Consider the following 19140-nt stretch of genomic DNA (forward strand, 5'->3'; position numbering starts at 1 on the left):
ACAGCTGTTACATCTTACTTCGTTGCCATCAACTCATCGAGCAGAGAAAATACAGGTTAAGAGATTGCACAAGGTATGAAAAAGATAGATTTATTTAATGACAAAATAAAACAGAACCAAAATAAAACTAAAGAGATGGGGACCAGCAACAGTACTATGGATCCACACAGGTGTTTGGCCTTGCTTCGCCCTCCCCTCACAACAAACAGAACAGACAAACAACAAGAAAACCAAACATACAAAAAGAAACTAAAACGTAAAATTCTGAGAACTTTTTTTTTTCTTTGTTTTTCTTTTTGTTATCTACAAACACTGAAGATTAGCCACAAGGGTACAACAGCCTTTTTCATTCATTAACGGTAATTACAAAAACAAAAACAAAAAAAAAGTATAATTATGATAATCTCCATTTAATAATAACAATAATATTTTAGCTTGTAGAAATAGTCCCCCCGTCTGTCCAGGTGTGAATTTCAGTGGTTGGAACTGTGACCGTTCTGTCAGGCTCGGTCTCAGCCCATGTGTCCATAATCACACACCCTGGAGCTGTTCTCTCATGTCCCCTCTTCCTGCCAGGGAGGACACTTAACAAGGACAACAAAATCAAATGAAACAACTTAAAACAATGACATAACTCAAAGAAAAGTTCGTTTCACTGACAACTGAAATGTCGGTTTATCCCCCCCCTCTCAAAAAATTCAAATAAAAAGAAATAAGTTTGCCATCCCCCTTCTCCCCTAATTTAGCCCGCCCCGCCAGTCCCAGTCTTCATCCGGGTCTCTGGTCCACCTTGCTCCTCCCAAGCCTGGCACCCTTCATGTTGCAGGATCTCCAGGGGGAGGTAGCCAGCTGAGCCCACCTGCAGAAGTGTCCCCTCTTCAGGTCACAGACCCTGGGCGGTTCCCAGTCATCCTGTAGAGCTTGACCAACGCTTTAGACAGAACCACTCCTAACCCTGGGGTCAAGTTCCACTAGAGAGGGTTCCCACTGCAGAAGATATCTGGTCAGTAGGTTCCACTGCAGAACATGGATCTCTAGATAGGAGTTCCACTGAAGAACAAGCATTCTTGCAAGAGGATTCCACAGCAGAACGCTGCGTCTGGTCAGAGGGTTCCCCGACAGAATGCGCTCTCTGGACAAAGGGCTTCACAACCTTTTTCCCCACTGAGGTAAAGCACCCTGGGATACCCACCCTCCCCTAAAACAGCTCCCATACAGTACAACTCCAGGATCCCTGTAGTGTCTGAAACGTCAGTATGGATGTGTGTATGTACGCGCACATGTTTGAGAGAGAGAGAGAGAGAACAGTATGAGGGAGTGTTTATTCGATTGGTGTGTGTCAGACAGAGAGGGAGACAGAAAGACAGTGAGTCTTTCAGAAAGACATGTCCAAATAAAAAGGAGTGTGTGGTGTGTGTGTGTGTGCCAGCTATATGGCTGCCCCCCCCCCCCCCCCCCCAGTCAATATGCAAGTCCTGGTAGCCTGTGCCTCAGCACATTGATATGGTAACATTAATACCCAGATTGCCGTTTTCCGCAAAAAGCTGGGCGATGGACGTGTCAAACACCAGACAGTCGCTGTTCATGATCGCCGTGGCGATGCCCTCGTGAATGGAGCGGGGCGTGGCCTCCCAGGTGAGCCGGCGGCGGTGGCCGTTGAGCTCCAGCCGGTAGGCGAAGTTCTCGGCCTGCTTGCGCGTGCCGATGAGCTGCACGATGGCGAAGAACTGCTGGTGGCCGTCGTACTTCTCCTGCTTCTCCAGGACCAGCATGAAGTGGAAGCCGAAGCAGCTCTGCATCATCACCCAGTCCACGGCGCCCGGCAGGTTGATGTCCGTGGCCAGGAACACGATGTCCTCGCCCTGCAGGGTGGTGATGGACTTGTGCTGGTGCATCAGGTGGGGCATGACGGCATCCAGGGAGCCCTGCCACTTGCACGAGGCGCCCGGGCACGGGCAGGAGTAGGGCCGGAACTCACACAGCTCCTCGTGCTCCGCCTTGTCCGTGTGGGGCAGCGTCACCTCGCAGCCGGACGAGGCGTACTTGCAGGGGAACAGGACCGAGTTAGCCACCTTCTCCATGGCCAGGTTGCGGATGGAGCCCAGCGGCCCTCGACAGGTGGGGCAGCAGGTGAGTTTGGGCCGGCAGTTGCTGCAGACCAGGTGGCCGCTCTGGCACTGCAGGATGGGGGGCAGCACATAGTCGAAGCAGACAGGGCACTCAAACAGGCTGGCCAGGTCGCTGTTGGAGGCCGTGGTGCCTGACAGGGTGGGCACACGCTGGGAGGGGGGGCACTTGGAGGTTCCTGTGGGCAGGGCGGTAGCGGTCTGGCGACTCATTTCTGATGGAGGGACAGAGAGAGACAGCTTAGAAGTATGAAGAGGTGTGTATGACAGACAAAGACACTACCTCTCTCCCACACACACACAAACAGAACATACAGCATTATCAAGCATCATTTGAATTTGATGCATTCACTTAGCAGACGCTTTGATCCAAAACTGAGATTGGAAACTGGGACCTTTTGATCTGCATGCAAATGCTATACCACTGAGCTATACACATCCCCCATGGTTGAATAACTGGCTGACTAAAGCTAGGGAGCATTGCGAGCTGGCAGGGGGCTAGAGGATACCCAGTATAGCAACCATGTGGGTAGGAGGAAGGCAGATCCAGATAGAAATGGTCATCTAGCACCATCCCCCTCCCGTCTAGACCACCAGAACATGTGATGCAGCACAGTGGTGCATGTCGCCTTGTGGAGGGGATGTGTGCTTGTTTCACGTGTCGCTGTTGACAACTGACACTGCTGGACCTCTCCTACTCAGGACTGCAGATAGCGAGGGCTGTCTACGGCATACAGACCGACCGTTCTGTCGAAGAATTAGGTCCAGCACAGACACACACATTCTTAACACGCATAAACACACACACAGAGCTTGGATGGAAAGTCTATTTTTGGCCCAAGGGGAGAACAGAAGTACAGAGATTTTCATGGCAGTAGAAAGAACTGCCCAGACAGTAAAGTAAACTCAGATGTGTGTCGCTTCCCGTCCTGCCCTGCGTTGCTGTGGTAACTGGGCCGGTGCTTGGGCTGAGGGAAGGGAGGGGTGGCACAGGATCGCTCGTGGAGCAGATGAGGACCGCAGGGCTCTGGATGTATGGATGTTCTCTCCCTGGAACTGGTTGGTGCCGTCTAGTGTCTGTGACCCCACCCCCGCTGGCACAGATGCTGTTTCGATACAAGCACCGCACGTGTGTGAAGGTGAAAGAGAAGCAGTAGCAGGACTGTATTGTAGGTGTCAGGGAGATGGACTGTAAACACATGTGCTGAGATAAAGCTCTGGCCATCATCTGCTGAGATAAAGCTCTGGCTATTTATAGTATTTTCAGCCAGTCAAGCACAGTCAGTCAGTCAGCCAAACCAGCACAGATTGTCCACACCATCCACCCGCCAACCTAGCTTGCCAAACTGCTCTCGTCATCCAACCACCGCAGCCGGCCAGCAGTGTGCCGACTGTAAACCAGTCTGCTTGCAGTGACCAATCAAAATTAGCACTGACGCGTCAGTGCTTGTGCTAGCATGCTGTACGGATAAGTAAACAACTTGCCTACTGTACACACATTGCTTGACCTACTGGCCTGAGGGGCTATGAGTGGTAAGGCTAACACCCACACGACACGCAGGGCTAAATCGAACAGGGCTAAATCTAGAGCAGGACAACGTGAAGATTAGAAGGCAGCCCGGTGACATAGCTAAGGTGCAATCTACTCCAGCTGCAGAGTGTGATTGGGCTTTTGTCTGCAAGCAGAAACAGACTGCAGTGGTGGTAGTAACATTATCTACTTCAAGGAGTGTGTGTGTGTGTGTGTGTGTGTGTGTGTGTGTGTGTTAGAGGAAAGGGTTTCAGCAGAGAGAAACACACATGGCCAGGCCCATGTGTAGACAGACCATGGCTCTGCTGCAGAACAGGCTCTGGGGGTTGGGCAGGCAGGCAAGTCCTGCTCGGCTCAGTCAGTGGAAACTCTGGAACTGGGCACACCTTCATTCAGGAAACAGGGTGCAGAGCTGGTCCAGCAACCGCCTCAAACCTACCAGCAGCCAGCACCATTACTAACTCACACAGCATACAGATTTCTATAGAACCCATCCCAGGGACAAGGATCCAGTTCACAGAAGGTTTAGAGCAGGCTAGGCTGTTAGCTATAAGACCTCCAGATGGACATAGGGTTATTACTAGGATAGCTGAGAATAAAGCTTTTTCTCTATACCACCCACCCATCAATCTTTTATGTTCTCTTCAAAACATCTGTCCAGTTAAAACGCAGGGAACACCAATATAAAAATTACCCTGATGCCCATTTGTTTATTGAAATTTCCACCAATAACAAATTCAACAGCCACTATGCACTTATATTTTTCAGTGATGACACTATGGTTAATGATACATTATGGATGCCTAGCTCCTGACCTGCTTGCTCTGTTATGGAAACACAGACAAAACTACACGGACAAACAGACATTCGAACAGGCAGCAAACATAGACGTAGCTTACCTTCGTCCATAAGATTCCCCAATAAGGCTGTCTTCTTCTCTTGAAATATGGGGACCTCTGAAATGAGAGGAAGTGGGAAAGAAAGACAAACACAAAAGGAATCATAATCATGCAGTGAGAAGAATAACGTATAGATCCTTACCCCTCTACACCTACCACCACATATCATGAATTAACACGAAGATTGTGATGATGCAAATTGAGACGACATTAAAGTTCTTGATATCAAGAAATAGAATATTAGTAAGAAATAGAAGATTACTAAAGGGGCAGAAACGACACCAGCGGTCACAACTAGTTTGGTGTTTCAAGGGTTGTTTTAAAGAAAAGCAAAATGTCTCCAGTTTTATCTGAAACAGTGTAATTAGCAGATGCTGGTGGAATTTCTCAAAGCTCATAGGTGTCAACATATCGGCTGAAAATGATGCAACATACACAAGCAAGCAGGCAACAACTAAAATATCCATAAAAACTTTAGAAATACCACAATATGCAGGCTTTCTGAGTGGGCACAGGGTGGAGAGCCATCTAGAAAGTTACTGAATGTCTTGTCTGGTGAAACAGAGCTTGTTAGAACATCAACTTGCAAATATCCACATTAGCATCCAATAGCACCAATTGCTTAACCACTTCAAATACACACAAGAGTGGGACACCACACCTAGTAATATCACGTGGCTCATTGTGACTGACATTATTTCTCTTTTCTATTCACTGGAACACTTGTCAGACTAAAGGGCAAACAGGCCCAATGAGAGAAGAGCAAGTGAACGGCAGGCCAGGGACTCCCTCAAGCACTGGTAAGAAGGATAGAATTACCTCACTGCCACAGGGCCAATGAGTCACCCTGCAGGAGCTCCTGCTGCTAAGAGAGAAACAGCTGTCACTTTCTGGGGGTGACCGGCTTCTATTCATTGGGCATGTGCAGCTGCCAGCGAGCCACGGAGCGACAAAAGGACAAGCTGCCAGCTAGCTACTCTGGTGAAGCAGTCACAGTTCTCACTTATAAAAACGGAGCCAAAACAAGCCCATGGAGTGGGTAATCTATGGTGCATTGTTTACAGCAACAACCAGACAAGGCCAGGGCGCTGAAATGAAACACTGGCAATCTTGCATCGTGTAAATAAAACACGCACAAACAATAACACATGGTAGTACAAGTCTCAGGATAGTAGACAGCTGACACTAGAAATAGGCTAATAAAGAACAACAATCGTCAATAGCACCAATAAAACGAGAACCGTTTTACAAAACGCCCATACAACGTTTCATATTCAAGTGGATAGATGGAGACACAAAAATGAACAAATACTGCTGCCTAATACGGAACTTTGAGGGCTGAAAAGCTCCGGGTTTAGATAATCTTTCCCTGTTTTGGGATAGCCATCTCGCTTACCCTCCCCGCCATCTTGACAACATTACAACTTGGGGTTTCGTTCCAGACTGTCTACACTACACATTGCGGACGCACTGAGTTCAACGTTTCCGAACACCATTCCAGTTCAACAACATAAAATCTGCAAGAGAACATTATTATAGATCCATCACCGACATACAAACCATCGTAAGGTCCAGAGTGTGATAGGTCCTACACAGACAGGCTTTTTGCAATCGAACCATCTTTGACAAAGTGCTGTGTTGATGTTGACCGATGTCCACATACTGTACTTTTACACAGGGTCAGAAAATCATCAATAACCATATACTTATCGACATTTATGAATAGCTAAATAACATAAGCCAACTGCCTGTCGCCCCTGCAGTTAACAACATAGTCGCGTTAACGTTACATATCAAGTTCAAAGCCTATTCGGTTAGAGTAACCTTGTTCGACGGGGACTGCTTGGGCTAAACACTGAACTGCAAGTCTAAAATAGCTATAAATGTTAGCTAGACTAGACAAGTAGCCCTCTACTCTAGCTCTGTCTAGACTTACGCCAGCTGTTCTGATGAGCAGGTACAGTACAGTAGAACGGTCGAACCCCTGTAAAAAAGGTTTTGCTAGCGCGTTAGCGAGAGAGAGTGATACGACCGCTCACTAACGTCAATTCATCGTATAGCAAATCAGTTGTTATCTAGCTAAGCTAAATAAACGTTAGGCTGACATAATCAGTTAGCTAGCCAACACAGCGCTGGCACCGCTGACTGATACAATGGAAAACTGGCTGTCCAATCGATAACATTTAGCTAGATAGCTGTAAGCCAGTCTACGCTTGTTGCAAACTAGCAAGTATTGTAGGCTAGCTAGGATTATACTACAGTACTGTACTAGTACAACAAGCTTGCATCGACGGCGACTACTGTACAGTAGCTAGCAACAGAATAAATCAAAAAGCTACAAATACTGTACAGGTGTGATAATCGTCCCTAGCGTAAACCAAAATGTAAACAAATACATGTAGCTTGCTAGGATATTTCCTTGTCTGGCAAGAGAAGGCCTACAGCTAGACTAGATGGCTTGCAAAGATAGAAAAGCTAGCCTAGCTAGAGAGCTTGCTAACGACATTGCAACTCCGGTGTAGCCTAGCTACAGGGCTGTATACAGGGCCTTCGCCCGATCGCGCTACACAGTACTCAGTAGGTGGCTGGCTAGCTACCTAGGTTAGGCTAGCCTGTGCCGTAGTCCTTGTTGTTTTTCGAAGAAATACAACAAATAAATCCACACAAGCCAGTCCTTACCTTTATAGGAAATATCCTTTAAAAGTATTTGCAGCTAGCTAACTAGCTTTCGAGAAGTAATCCACAAGGGATCCCTCTTCACCGTCCTTCACTCGTTAGCTCGGTGTTTCCACATTCGCGCTGCTGTACTGCACAGCAAAAGCTAGACGCCTGTTTTTAAGCACTCGCCGGTCTCGGTGCCGCGCACAGTTGTTGAGGTTGATGGAAGAGCGCGCTTTGCACAAATGCAATAATTGTGGGATTACAGAAACGCATAAAACAATGGGACTAGAAAATGTAATATATGTTGTAAAGTGCTGAGATGCTGAGATCTTTAACTATCGTTTGCAGTTTTGCACTGTCTGCAATTTAAGAGTTTGTACATTGAATTATTTATTATTCAGGGACCCTGTCTAGGATTAACGAAACGATACCTTTACTTGCCATGTGCTTCTGCTTGGATACTATTACAAGCCGGGATCATCAATGAGAAAGACTGCATTGCATAAAGTCACGTGTGTGTCTGTATGTCTGTCTGTATGTATGTGTGTGTGTGTGTGTGTGTGTGTGTGTGTGTGTGTGTGTGTGTGTGTGTGTTGTGAAAGTTGCTGCAAGGCTGAGTGTAGATGCAAAGTAGACTCGATTTCTAGAGAAGCTTTCAGATGATCTGATCTAATAGTATTCACAGGTAGGCATTTCAGGAGCCAACATGATTTTCAGAATACAACAGGATCAGACAAAATGTATTTAAAATAAAATATTGACCGACACAATTCTTCCAGCTGAAGATACCAACTTTTCCTCCGACATTATGACCGTCATTTATTTCTGCAGGTGCATAAAACCACTAAAACAAAGGCATGTTGTTACAAATGTGTATTACAGGATTAAGCTGTCATGTAGTATCGCTTTCTCCAGGGTCACCTTTCAGGTTTCCAGCAGGGGTTTTCCCCAGAGCTGGATAGGATAGTCTGGCAGAGAAGTGCACTGAAGGGTGGGGGAGGGGCTAGCCAAGCAGCAGGGGATTATAGCACTGGTTATGTAAGCACATTGTACACCAGTACCCCGGGAGAGAGGGAGGGAGAGAGAAACGGGGAGAGTGTGGGACAGGGAATAATAGAGTAGGGTGGAGGACAAAGAAAGGGAGATACAGGGCCACAGAAGGTGGAAGGTGGGAAGGGGGAGAGATAGGGCAAGAAGGCTAGGGAAGTTCATGGAAGTAAGTGCAAGAGAAGAAAAGAGATGGACATGAAAAAGCTGATGAAAAACAGATTGCCGATTGGGTGAGAAAGAGAGGCAAAAGAGGAAAAAGAGACAGAAAGAGAAAACGAGAGAAGAGAGGGGGTCTGTTGTGGAATAAGAGAGGCAGGGGAGGGGGTATTGTGGGGAGAGCAGAACCCCAGAGAATGTTGAGCTGTTCCGGAATGTTGATGGAATTTGAACATTCCTCACTGCACAGAACAACATGCCGGGAACAAAAAGGAGAAGCAGAGAATGGGGAGACAGAGAGGGAAACGGGATCTTTCTCCTCAGGGATATTCCCAATACAAAGTTGTTTGACAATAAAAATAAGTAATAATAAATGTTATTCATTGTGCACCCTTCATTGTTGAAGCAATCTGAGGGCGCTAAATATAAGATTCTGATCCCAGTTGTTTGAGGGAATCTTTAGACTATGTCTTCAGAAGCACCAACACTGCAATAGTTACAGTTCCATCATGCTGTCGTCAACATGGCACTAAAGATCTGCAGCACTAGGTGTATGGATTGACCTGCAGTGTTCAGCAACAAAGTTCACCCCATCCACAAGTCACTATTGTAAGAATTCATATGGCCTTTTCCAGAGGTCTGTATTGGTCTCTATTTTCTCCAGGTCAGTTGGTAAGAGACATCTCTGCACACGTTTGCTTAATGACCCAGGTTGCAGGTAATCAACTAATTTACATTTGGCTTACAATGGCTCCAACATTACATGTTGGAGCCATTTCATTGGTTCTCTGGAGGTATTTGAGCAGTGATATTTTTGCAAAACAGTATTCCATTTACCTGGTCCTTTTATTTGTATTTTCATGGAGAATTTGAATAAGCATGCCCTCTATGCTCCTTTTAGGAGAATAGGCAGAACATAGGGAACATTGAAACAGTGGGAGCATGGAAAATGTTTGGTGGAACCGATTGGCAGACCATTTTTGAACTACCACCGCATCACGGCACAATTTGACACACAGTACACTACAACACATCACTTGGAACTTTATGAATATGGACTCTTTGGAGTGACTGTTAATCAGACTATCCTTCAATCAACGGATGATGTGAGTGCAATTACGAAACCTTCCTGTCTACTGGTGTACCACAGCTTGGGGATCAGGGCTTTCTTGGAAATGTCTGGAAGGACACTACATACCCCATTCGCTCAAAACAGGAAGTACCATTCATTACCCTCTCAACCAAGTAGAATTGTCTATGACTTCTGAAGATACAATCTGTTTCCTTCCTCAGGTCCTGTCCATCCATCAAGTCTCAGTGTGTCCCTTCTTCATTACAAACATTCACTGACACCTCTGAATGCATGGGCATTATTGAGGCTGTATCTCTGGTGTGTGGTGACAGTGGAGCAAAGTCAGTTGTATGTTAAGTAAAAACAAAGGGAAGGGTCTTGTCTATGACAAACACATGGTTTTTATTGACGTGAACCAGCCAGCGGAAATATGTACACCCTGTCAGTCAGACAGTGAGTCAGTCAGTCAGCAGACTGTGAGATACCCACAATTCAACTGTACACCATTCAATCTCCACCTCTGAGAAACCTGGAAAGAAAAGCCATGTAAACCATACAGTCATCACATCCATTTGATCATAAAATTAAGAGAAAAGAGACACTATTTTGTGACAGAGGGGCAGGATCTAAATACTTTAAAGTGTTCCCACACACATCCCATTGTTTATACTGAATGTAAACGGATTAAATATCACACGACAGGTTTTAGTGCAGTGAACACCTGCTAGGCATCCACTTTCACGTATTGAAATCAGTCATATACGTGCAAAAGAAAGACAGGAAATGGGAGGTAAGATAACCACTGTAGACTATTAAGATGCACCCAAAACTGAAACGTGACCTCACTCATTTACCAGACTGATACACATCTCCAAAAAGAGAATGAATTATACAGCAAGGATACAGCACAGTGACTTCTCATCACCAGAGAGCAATATACAAATCTGTATGTCTGCGATAATTGTACAGTTTATTTGTCTCTGTGTGATACATAGCAAAAACAACTAAGAAATCTGCCCCATATACACTCTCCGGCAACTTCATTAGGTACACTAGTTCAACTGCGCATTAACGCAAACATCTAATCAAATTGGTCTGGTGGCGATGATGGCTACAGTAGATCAGCGGTTTCTTAAACACTCAAGCCAGTACATTTCGCACCAACACCAATAGCCACGCTCAAAGTAATTTATATCACCTTTCTTCCTCATTCTGATTCTTGGTTTGAACTCCAGCAGATCATCTTGACCAAGCCTGATCGTCAGACAAATTCGCAAAAGCAATGAGTTTGACATTGAGTTAACCTAATTCTCCATTTCCAAATAAAGGGGCATTATCAACAGGTGCAGAGGAGACTAAAATGCCTCTTGAAGGATAAAATTGGATACATAAAACCAATCAGAGCAAAAAAATGTTATATTGGTTGTTTACAAAAATACCTAAACGGCGATTCTCTGTGCAGTTTAATTGTATTAAATAGCCTAAATGAAGGCAGTTCTGAAGCCGAAAGGGGGTCCAATCAATCACGCTGTGTCGGGTTAGAGTAGCTTGGTTTATACTGCCCTCTAGTGGCCATGCTGGTTCAATTGACCAACCATGAGTTGGCTGTTTATGCCGTATGTGCATAAAAGAGAGATTGCATTGCACAAGAGACAGTACAAATTGTTCCAGCAGCTAGTTGAGTAACAATGGATAGTTAGGTCTTGGCATTTTTAAATTGGACTGAATCACTGGGGAGTCTCAAGGGCTGTCAGGCAGCAGAGGACACACTCAACATTAGGTCAACTCCATAGTAATGTACTATGACAAATCAGTGTACAAAATAATCTGGAATCCAACACAATCAATAGATAATCCCACTTTAAAGTCTTAGTGTACTTGAAATACTGTGTGTATGTGCTATAGCTAGTAGAGAATGTTGTGTAACTGTTGGTAAATGTGTACATTTCACACACTGGAATAAAAAGGCAGGCAGGTAATAACAAAGTCATGTATATCCATCATGCACAACAAATACCCCTATACAGACTGATGTGATTGTTCACCAAAAATAACATATTTGAACAATGGCCAAAAACCTTCACAGTATTTACAAAAAACCCAAACCATTGAATAAAAACTGTAAATATAATACAACAAGAAAGCCAAGGGAATTTCCTTTAGCAACAGGCATTTCCATCAGAAAATTTAGAGACTTTGTGCACAGCTAATTAGAGGGGAAATGATTATCTTCATCAAAAAACAAGTGCATATCAAATGTGCCCTCTGGACAGCTTGTGGTCTTCCGAGGTCAAGCAATATATATTTTTTCTCAATATGCCAAATAAAGTGAGACCTGTGAGAAGTGCAGTTTGTGCTTGTGGCTGATAATGTTCAATTCACACTAGTGTTGATCTTTAGGGAATAGGATAAAGGAGGATCTGAGAGCGTGAATGATTCCTTCTAAACAAAGTAATTGAACGGATGCCTCTTATTTTGTCTTTAATCAAAAACAACAAAAACTCCAAAAAGCACAATGTCCTCTCCCTTTGTCTCTTTTGTCGATTAACAGCCATCCGTGTGTGTGTGTGCGTCACTTCATCCCAGCAGCAGTCCCGACAGTGCGTTCAAGTCCCTCATGTAAGGGTTGTCTGTTAGGATTCTGTCGATGCGTTGCTTCTGGTCAGGGAAGATGTCATACAGCTTCCTCTTCAGCTCCATGGTCTCCCCCGGGGAGCGCTGGGGCGGGGGGGAGGACGACGATCGAGGAGGATGCCAGCCGGGGGGCCCGGAGTGGGGCCAGTGGGGGTGGTCCCGAGGCTGGGGGGTGGACGGGGGATAGGAGACCGAGTGGTGGGAGGGAGGTTGCGTCTCAGGAGTCGCTGGGGGACGAGGGGAAGACTGGACGGCTTGGACGTAGACCGGGGGGACGGGCCGGAAGTCTGGCCGATGAGGAGGGGGTGTCACAGGACTCCTCCTGAGACCATGTGGAAGAGAAGGAGAAGGATTAGGCGAGAGGGGGAGAGAGAGAGGCATGGTTCATTACTGGTGTCAATAATACAGTTTTTTTTTTCTAGAATTTCACTTGAATAAGCGGCAGCAGAACAGCGGCAGCAGAACAGCGGCAGCTGTCTGAAGGACCAGTGGATCTCAGAGCGAGCCAGAACAAGAGGCTAACTGCTCATCCAGACAAATTGTGGCCAAAGTTGCTTTGTGCATTCTCTCATTTGTGAACAGAATCCAACAAACAGAAGCAGATGGGAACTGAGAGATATCCTACTCTCAAGATATAAAAGAGTTCATCTACAGTTCATCTTTCCTGCCATTTGGGAAGCCCTGCCCTACCTGTTGTCCTTGCGTAGGAAGACCTCCAGGTGAGGTCCATGCTTGCCCAGGGGGTCGTCAGGGATCATGAAGATGTCTTCAACAAAGGTGAACTGCAGCAGCCTAGAGACACCGGACACAGGTCAGAGACATAGGGACAGAAATATTGGGACAGAGGTATTGGCACAGGACACAGAGACAGGGTCAGAGACACGAGGAAAGTCATAGGGTCAAAGACATAGAGAGGACACAGGGACAAAGACACAGGAACAGAGACACAGGGGGCAGAGACACAGAGAGGGGTGCACAGCATTTAGAGACACAGGCGAGGGCCAGGACAGGAGTCAAAGGGTAAAGGCTTGTTAAAAGAACCCATCCAGTCACACTTACCTTTCAGCATGATTAAAGCTACTGGAACACACTACAAGTGGACTAAAGTACCAAATCATCTAATAAGGCAAGTAGAAAATAGCCAGGGTATTTATCTTTAGTGGGTGGGACTGGTTTATCAGACGTGTATCCTGGAGGAAGCTGACCCAATCACCTTGTCTGGATGATCCTCCTCCATGCCTCTGAGGTGTTGACAAAGTCCCGCAGGTTGTCATTGGTTACGATGACCCCGCCCGTCTTCTCTGCCAGGTGCAGAAGGAACCTGCAGGCCCAAGAAGCAAGACGAGTTGGTCACCAATCAGAATCCGCTTTATTACCAAGCAGGTGTTCACATAAAAGAATCATTGACGAATAGTATGTTGGAGCCATTTCATTGGCTGTACACAGCATTTTTCCTGTAGGTATTATGTACGTAGCCATAGCTTTTATGTAAGGTCTATTTATGCATTTGTTGATATACTGTATACAGTGGAAGTAGGTAAAACTGTCTGCCATTTCTGCGTCATTGAGTTTGAGGTGGCAGTATAAAATGTGAGTATAGGCTACTTCTTTTAAGGGGGTAGAGACAAAGTGTGTGTGTGTGTGTACCTGTCATCATGGGAGGAGATTCTCTGACCACAAACCTCTCTGGAGGGGGTGAATGACAGTAGTCTGAGGTCCTCCAACTGGTTTAGGAAGTGTTGCTCTGCAGGAAAGACGGCACTGGAGTTAGCAACCAGACACATAGCGTCTCTCACACACATGCGCGCACACACACACCCAGCGATCAGCTGACCTGTGGTGCAGCGGTCCTTCTTCTGCCGCCATTGGGGGACAAAGACGGTGATCTCTCGGTGGCCCCGCCTCCAGAATGCCTCCACGGCGATGGCGATGCCTCGGCAGGAGAAAAACCGGTGGAGGCCATGGCTGCACAACAGGAAGTAGACAACGCAGGAAGTCAACGACAAGCGTTCTCGTTGAACCTTTGGTCATGAGACTGGCAGGAAAGATGGCTCAGGGGACGCTTGTTGTTGATGACGATGATAAACACGAGTTCAAACCATGACTGCTCCGGACCAGAGAGGAGCCAGTCTCAACTGCTGCTCCCTCCTGACTGTGAACCCTCGCATGGTCTCTCTTATCACGGTCTCTCTTATCACGGCTTCACCCAACCTGATGCAGGTGGCTGCTGCAGCAGTATCGAAGACATGCTCCCCAAGGACGTCAGCGCTGGGTGAGTCTAGACTACATGCTGCAGGCTGCAGATACGCAGTACATACGTTATGACCCAGATAGAGTCATTCAGAAAGCCCCAGATCATTTATGCTGTCTGCTGGCGCTAATATCAACAAAAACAGGCAAGACATCGTTGAGAGAAGGAAGTTCCCCATGTCAGTCGAGGGTTTCGTGCCCAAAATGAGTCCCCTGGTGATGGGATCGCTACCACGAGAGACAGACAGGGACATGCAGACAGACGAGACAGACAGGTGAAGTTACTGAAGGTCAAAAGGAAATCCTGCGTATCGAATGACACACACACCCACACCCACTGTGTGTTATGCAAAGCCAAAGGGAAGTTCCCTTTAGAAGAGAAAGTATTCAATACAGGAAAAGCGAGAAAAACCAGCGCAAATGATGTGGCTAGTAAAGTAAGTCCAGTGCCAGTCTGGTAATACAAAAAGACCCATTCAAACATTTTTTACAAAAAATACATTAGATAAAATCTAAAAGTGTGTTCAATGCCAGTGATTTTTTTCCCTTTCCCCCAAATATGAAAACACCTGTGATTGTTTATCTCTAGTGCCCCAGTATCATTTTATGGCCTTAACAGAAACAAGGAAGCCCATAGAGAAAGAGAGGGAAATAGAAAGAGAAATGAGGGAACAATAGAAGTTGATAGGTTGGGAAAGAGCACTGTACTGGAAAGCTATCAATATCTTATTCTATGAATGATATTGTGCAACTTAAAGTGAACTCTTACAGAGTACTCTCTTACTGGCAGAGAGGAACTCTTTACTGTTAGCTCGTGAAAAGGCCGGGGGAGTTGCATACGGTTTATTCCCCCAAACATCAACCCAGTAAGACACTCACACACAGGTGGTGGTTCTGTCATTTCTAGAAGTTTCTTAGTGAGAATGTGGGCTCTGCTTTATTTCACATCCTCCTACTGAGGAGATTCAGTAACTGGGCTTTTGTTGTGGGGGTGGATACATACAGTAAGTGTGTATGAGCGTGGGATGGTGAGAGTAATGGTGTGTGTGTGTGTGTGTAACTCACGCCATGGCCACGTTGCTGCCGTCTATAACGATGTGTCTGAGGTCAGGCCTGCCAGGCTGGTTGGCCAGGGTCAGGGTATAAGGAGTCTTCAGGGACTGCTGGAAGCGAGTCATCCCTGTGACAGGGGGAGCTGGCTGGGGGGCTGGGGGCTCCAGTCTGGAGGTGGCCAGGGTCTGGTAGGAGCAGCCTGGCCGGGGTTCTGTGGTCTGGGTCAACCACTGCGGAGCGCTGCGCAGAGCCGTTACACTCTCCACACGAACCGCCCCCAGTGTCTGAGACCCGCCCCGGGATAGGTAGTCCAGCTGGCCTCCACTCCTAGACGGGTAGTCCATCCTGGACCCGGATTGGTTGTTGAGGTGGTCCACCATTTTGGGGATGTCCTCATCGCCTGCGTCCTCGTCGTCGATGGTGATAACATCGTTGGCTCGGCCCTGGGCACTGCTGCTCCTCACAGCGCAACTGTGCCCCCGCTGGGCCACGCCGTTACTGCAGCTGCTGCCCAAGGGCTTGATGTTCTCCTTGGCACGGACGTCTGCCAGGCTTCTGGTTGGGCCCCGCTCCTTCTCCCTGCTGCTCGGGAGCGTCGAGGAGAAAGGGGCGGAGGAGGGCGCAAAGGACGTCTCTGTAGTGCGTGGTGAGGCCCCCCCGCCTCCCCTGTCGGCCTCCCTGTCTCTCACCCCACCCTGGGCCTCCGCCCTCCGGCTCTCCTCCACGATGCGCTCCAGCAGCAGGAAGGTGTCCTCCGTCTGGCCAGTCCTCCTCACCACGCGCTCCACCACCTCCTGCTGGTAGCCCATGGTCCGGAAGAAGTTGACCAGACAACGCAGGTTGGTCTCGGGGCTCACCGCCTCGCCCTCGTCCGACACGTCGCTGTCCAGCATGATAGGGGGGCCCAGGGGGCTGCAGCTGGCCCTGCCGGTGGACGACGGGACGGAAGGCGTCTTAGACCGGCCGTCCTGGCCGCCGTGACCCCCGGCGCGCCTCTCCCTCTCCAGGGACTCTTCCCTCCTCTCCAGGGAGTACTGCCTCTTAGTGTCTCTCAGCTCGCTCTCTGATGAGCGACGCTTGTGGGAGGGACGTCCGTTCAGGAAGACCGTGTCCAGCCCCGAGCCAGAGCCTGCCCCGCTCCTGGCGCCGCTCCTCCCCTCAGCTTCAGTCCCACCCCTCCCTATGGCCACCGCCCCAACCTGGGGGCTCTCATCGAAGCTGGTGTCCAGGATGCGGTTGGAGAGTTCCGTGACGGGCGTGCTGTTCTGCGAACGGTCCTGGTCTGAGTCCGCCCCCCCAGGGATGGGGCTTTGCGTCTGGGGATGGGTCTGCGTGAGGCTGCTGGCCAGTCCCAGCAGCTCCTCCTTCAGAGCACTGGGCAGCAGCAGCAGCTCCATGGTGTACTTGTCGTCTCTTTCCTCCACAAACGCCTTGAAGCTTCTCTTCACCGCAGGCTCCCTGTCGCCGGGCAGACTTCGCTTCTCCTGGAATAGGGCCACAAACTGCTGCACGCGGCTCTGCGCCATGACAACAGGCTCGGCCCGGCCTACCAGCCGCAGCAGGCCCGGCTCCAGGACCAAAACCTCTGCGCTGGTGTCTCTCAATAGGCGGTCCAAGAATAGGCCGTGGGCACCGGCAAAGATGCAATGCATGTCTACCGGGTATCGCTCATCTTCCTGCAGTTCAGGATCACACAGTCCCTTCAGATACTCCTGCAACAACAACATTTTACATTTAGCAGACGCTCTTATCCAGAGCGACTTACAGTAAGTACAGGGACATTCCCCCCCACAACAACCATAATAACTACAAAGTATGGCAACAATAAAGTAAGCCAGTTTTCTGACAAAACTGATTGAAAAACCCTATTATTTCACACTTCAGTGACTTCTAATCGATTAAATCCCGTAATTCAATGAAAGTCTAATGGGCTACTGAAACAATCACTTAAACTGCTAGTTGGTATGATCAGCAAGATTTTGTGATAGATGGTGTGATGTATATCAACCTATTTGCCAGATGGCACAGTCACATTCCTAACTTTTTAGTCTGTACAACAGCAACACGTGATTATAGGACGTCACAAGGGGAGATAACAAGTTACCAGCTCAACAATGACAATGACGCGTTTCGATCCACTAAGTATCCATGTAGTGAGGGGATACCCGGGTTTACAGGCGTAACCTAGTTAGTACCGACTAGGCTAATAGTTTCCGCTTTGTGACATGCCACTGTCAAATCCGGTTCTCACTCGACATACATTTCAGATCATAAGCTATGATGTATTGGGGAACTCGTCATACAGAAGTGTGACATGTTTTTGAATGAACGGGAAAGTACCAGGATTTAGAAGTGGTGATGAGATTTCTGATACCGATATGTCCCATAAACATTTGGGTTCATGGTACAACTATGAAAACATTGCCACTTTCATTCAACTTGCTAGTTTTCACCAAAACGTCAGTGAGAATTAGGTTAAGTAAAACCATCTAACTAGTTCTACTCTTAAGTTCCATAACCAAAACTAACAGGAACAAGAAAAAATAGATAAAAGTGTGTCGTTGAGCGGAGAGCAAGTTACACTCTTTATCCACCATTCCCCGACAACAACAAGTGCTATAACTAGCTAGTACAACACTGTACTAGCTAGTGCTAGTGCATTATCTGTAATTGCACTCACCTGTCACAAACGTTGTACTTGCTAGCTAATACTAAAAACTACTAACATGGTTACGTACTGGATGGGGGTCGGATTTTTGACAATTTAATAGGCTACATAGAATAAAAATACACACAAAAACTAGTTAACTATTGAACCTCAACACAATCTTAATCGACAGTCAGCCAAATTGGAATTATGAATGAGTAGCTTAGCTAATGGCAGCCAATGTTACAGTACCTTTGCTTTCGATACATCGTCACTCTTTCCTTTTAGCTGAAGCCAGATCTGCCGTGATGCTTTACTACCGTGGGCTCCAGTGTGATCCAAGAGGCCGATAATAGTGAAAGCTACCTTAAAAACCTTTTCTACTCTGGCCTTGGCACATTTAAGCTCTTCTTGCTTGTCTTCATGGACCGTAAACTCGTCCACGGTCTCTCGCTGTTGGTGGCTAGCGCAGGATGACAGCCCATTTCCCGGCGGTTCCGAACAGGTTACCTCGGTGATTCGCTTCATACCGAGGAGGGGCCGTGTTGTTGACATTCTGTTTTTGAATATCTTAGTCTCAGCTCTTTTTAATAAATCAACCATTCGGTGTCATTTGGATCTTTCCCATCCTTCATGGTTCCCTTGTCATGTGTTCCTCGAGCATATGCTGTTAAAAACGCCAATGAGGGATTGTACTTCGATAACTTTTGCATGCAAGCTAAGAGCTATGACAACCCAACGCTACCCGGAAAGTCCCAGTGATGATGTCATCAAAATACGACAATGTGTTTATTTATCTTGGTATCCATGAGGTTGATCTTATCTAATTATTTGCTATATTTTCAAGATATGTCGCTAAGCACGATATATTCAGCGAAAATAAACCATTTCCATAGCTGTATAAGCTGCCTGAAATTCCTGATGATTAAGTGTTCATTTTTGCTAGACATAAAGGCAGTGTTAAAAAAAAGGGGATGCAATTGCATCCCCTTCTGGCTAAGTACAAGCCCAAATGTTTGCGGAGAAGGATACGTTTAGGCTACAATGAATTAAGAAGATGG

At 47.1% G+C, this 19140-nt stretch overlaps 2 protein-coding genes across 3 annotated transcripts; both read right to left on the reverse strand.

Annotated features, from left to right (window-relative positions):
• Window positions 1–69: 69 nt before the first annotated feature.
• Window positions 70–7364, reverse strand: siah1 (siah E3 ubiquitin protein ligase 1). Of its 2 annotated transcripts, XM_067234590.1 has the most exons (3): window positions 7236–7364; window positions 4557–4613; window positions 70–2341 (listed from the first exon to the last, which is right to left on the reverse strand). In XM_067234590.1, the coding sequence occupies exons 2-3, from the start codon at window positions 4564–4566 to the stop codon at window positions 1491–1493; spliced, it is 861 nt and encodes a 286-aa protein (XP_067090691.1). In that variant the 5' UTR covers window positions 4567–4613; window positions 7236–7364; the 3' UTR covers window positions 70–1490. The 2 variants fall into 2 exon arrangements, with proteins under 2 accessions (XP_067090691.1, XP_067090693.1); XM_067234592.1 differs by lacking the exon at window positions 4557–4613 and having other exon boundaries at window positions 7236–7332.
• Window positions 7365–9873: 2509 nt separating this feature from the next.
• n4bp1 (nedd4 binding protein 1) lies at window positions 9874–18808 on the reverse strand. The gene is made up of 7 exons (XM_067235204.1): window positions 18332–18808; window positions 15445–17144; window positions 13964–14094; window positions 13777–13873; window positions 13343–13450; window positions 12820–12921; window positions 9874–12451 (listed from the first exon to the last, which is right to left on the reverse strand). The coding sequence occupies exons 1-7, from the start codon at window positions 18680–18682 to the stop codon at window positions 12073–12075; spliced, it is 2868 nt and encodes a 955-aa protein (XP_067091305.1). The 5' UTR covers window positions 18683–18808; the 3' UTR covers window positions 9874–12072.
• Between the last annotated feature and the right edge of the window lie 332 nt (window positions 18809–19140).

Source organism: Osmerus mordax, chromosome 4 (genome assembly GCF_038355195.1).
Source record: "Osmerus mordax isolate fOsmMor3 chromosome 4, fOsmMor3.pri, whole genome shotgun sequence".
Lineage (NCBI taxonomy): Eukaryota > Metazoa > Chordata > Actinopteri > Osmeriformes > Osmeridae > Osmerus > Osmerus mordax.

What these genes read in the sequence shown, in the direction of transcription:
- n4bp1 (XM_067235204.1), bottom strand. Translation starts at nt 18,682, where the DNA reads ATGGTTGATTTATTAAAAAGAGCTGAGACTAAGATATTCAAAAACAGA. An exon ending in ACGATGTATCGAAAGCAAAG is followed by an intron (nt 17,145 to 18,331) that starts GTACTGTAACAT and finishes TTGTTGTTGCAG; the next exon opens with GAGTATCTGAAGGGACTGTG. An exon ending in TTCCTACGCAAGGACAACAG is followed by an intron (nt 12,452 to 12,819) that starts GTAGGGCAGGGC and finishes ACATGGTCTCAG; the next exon opens with GAGGAGTCCTGTGACACCCC.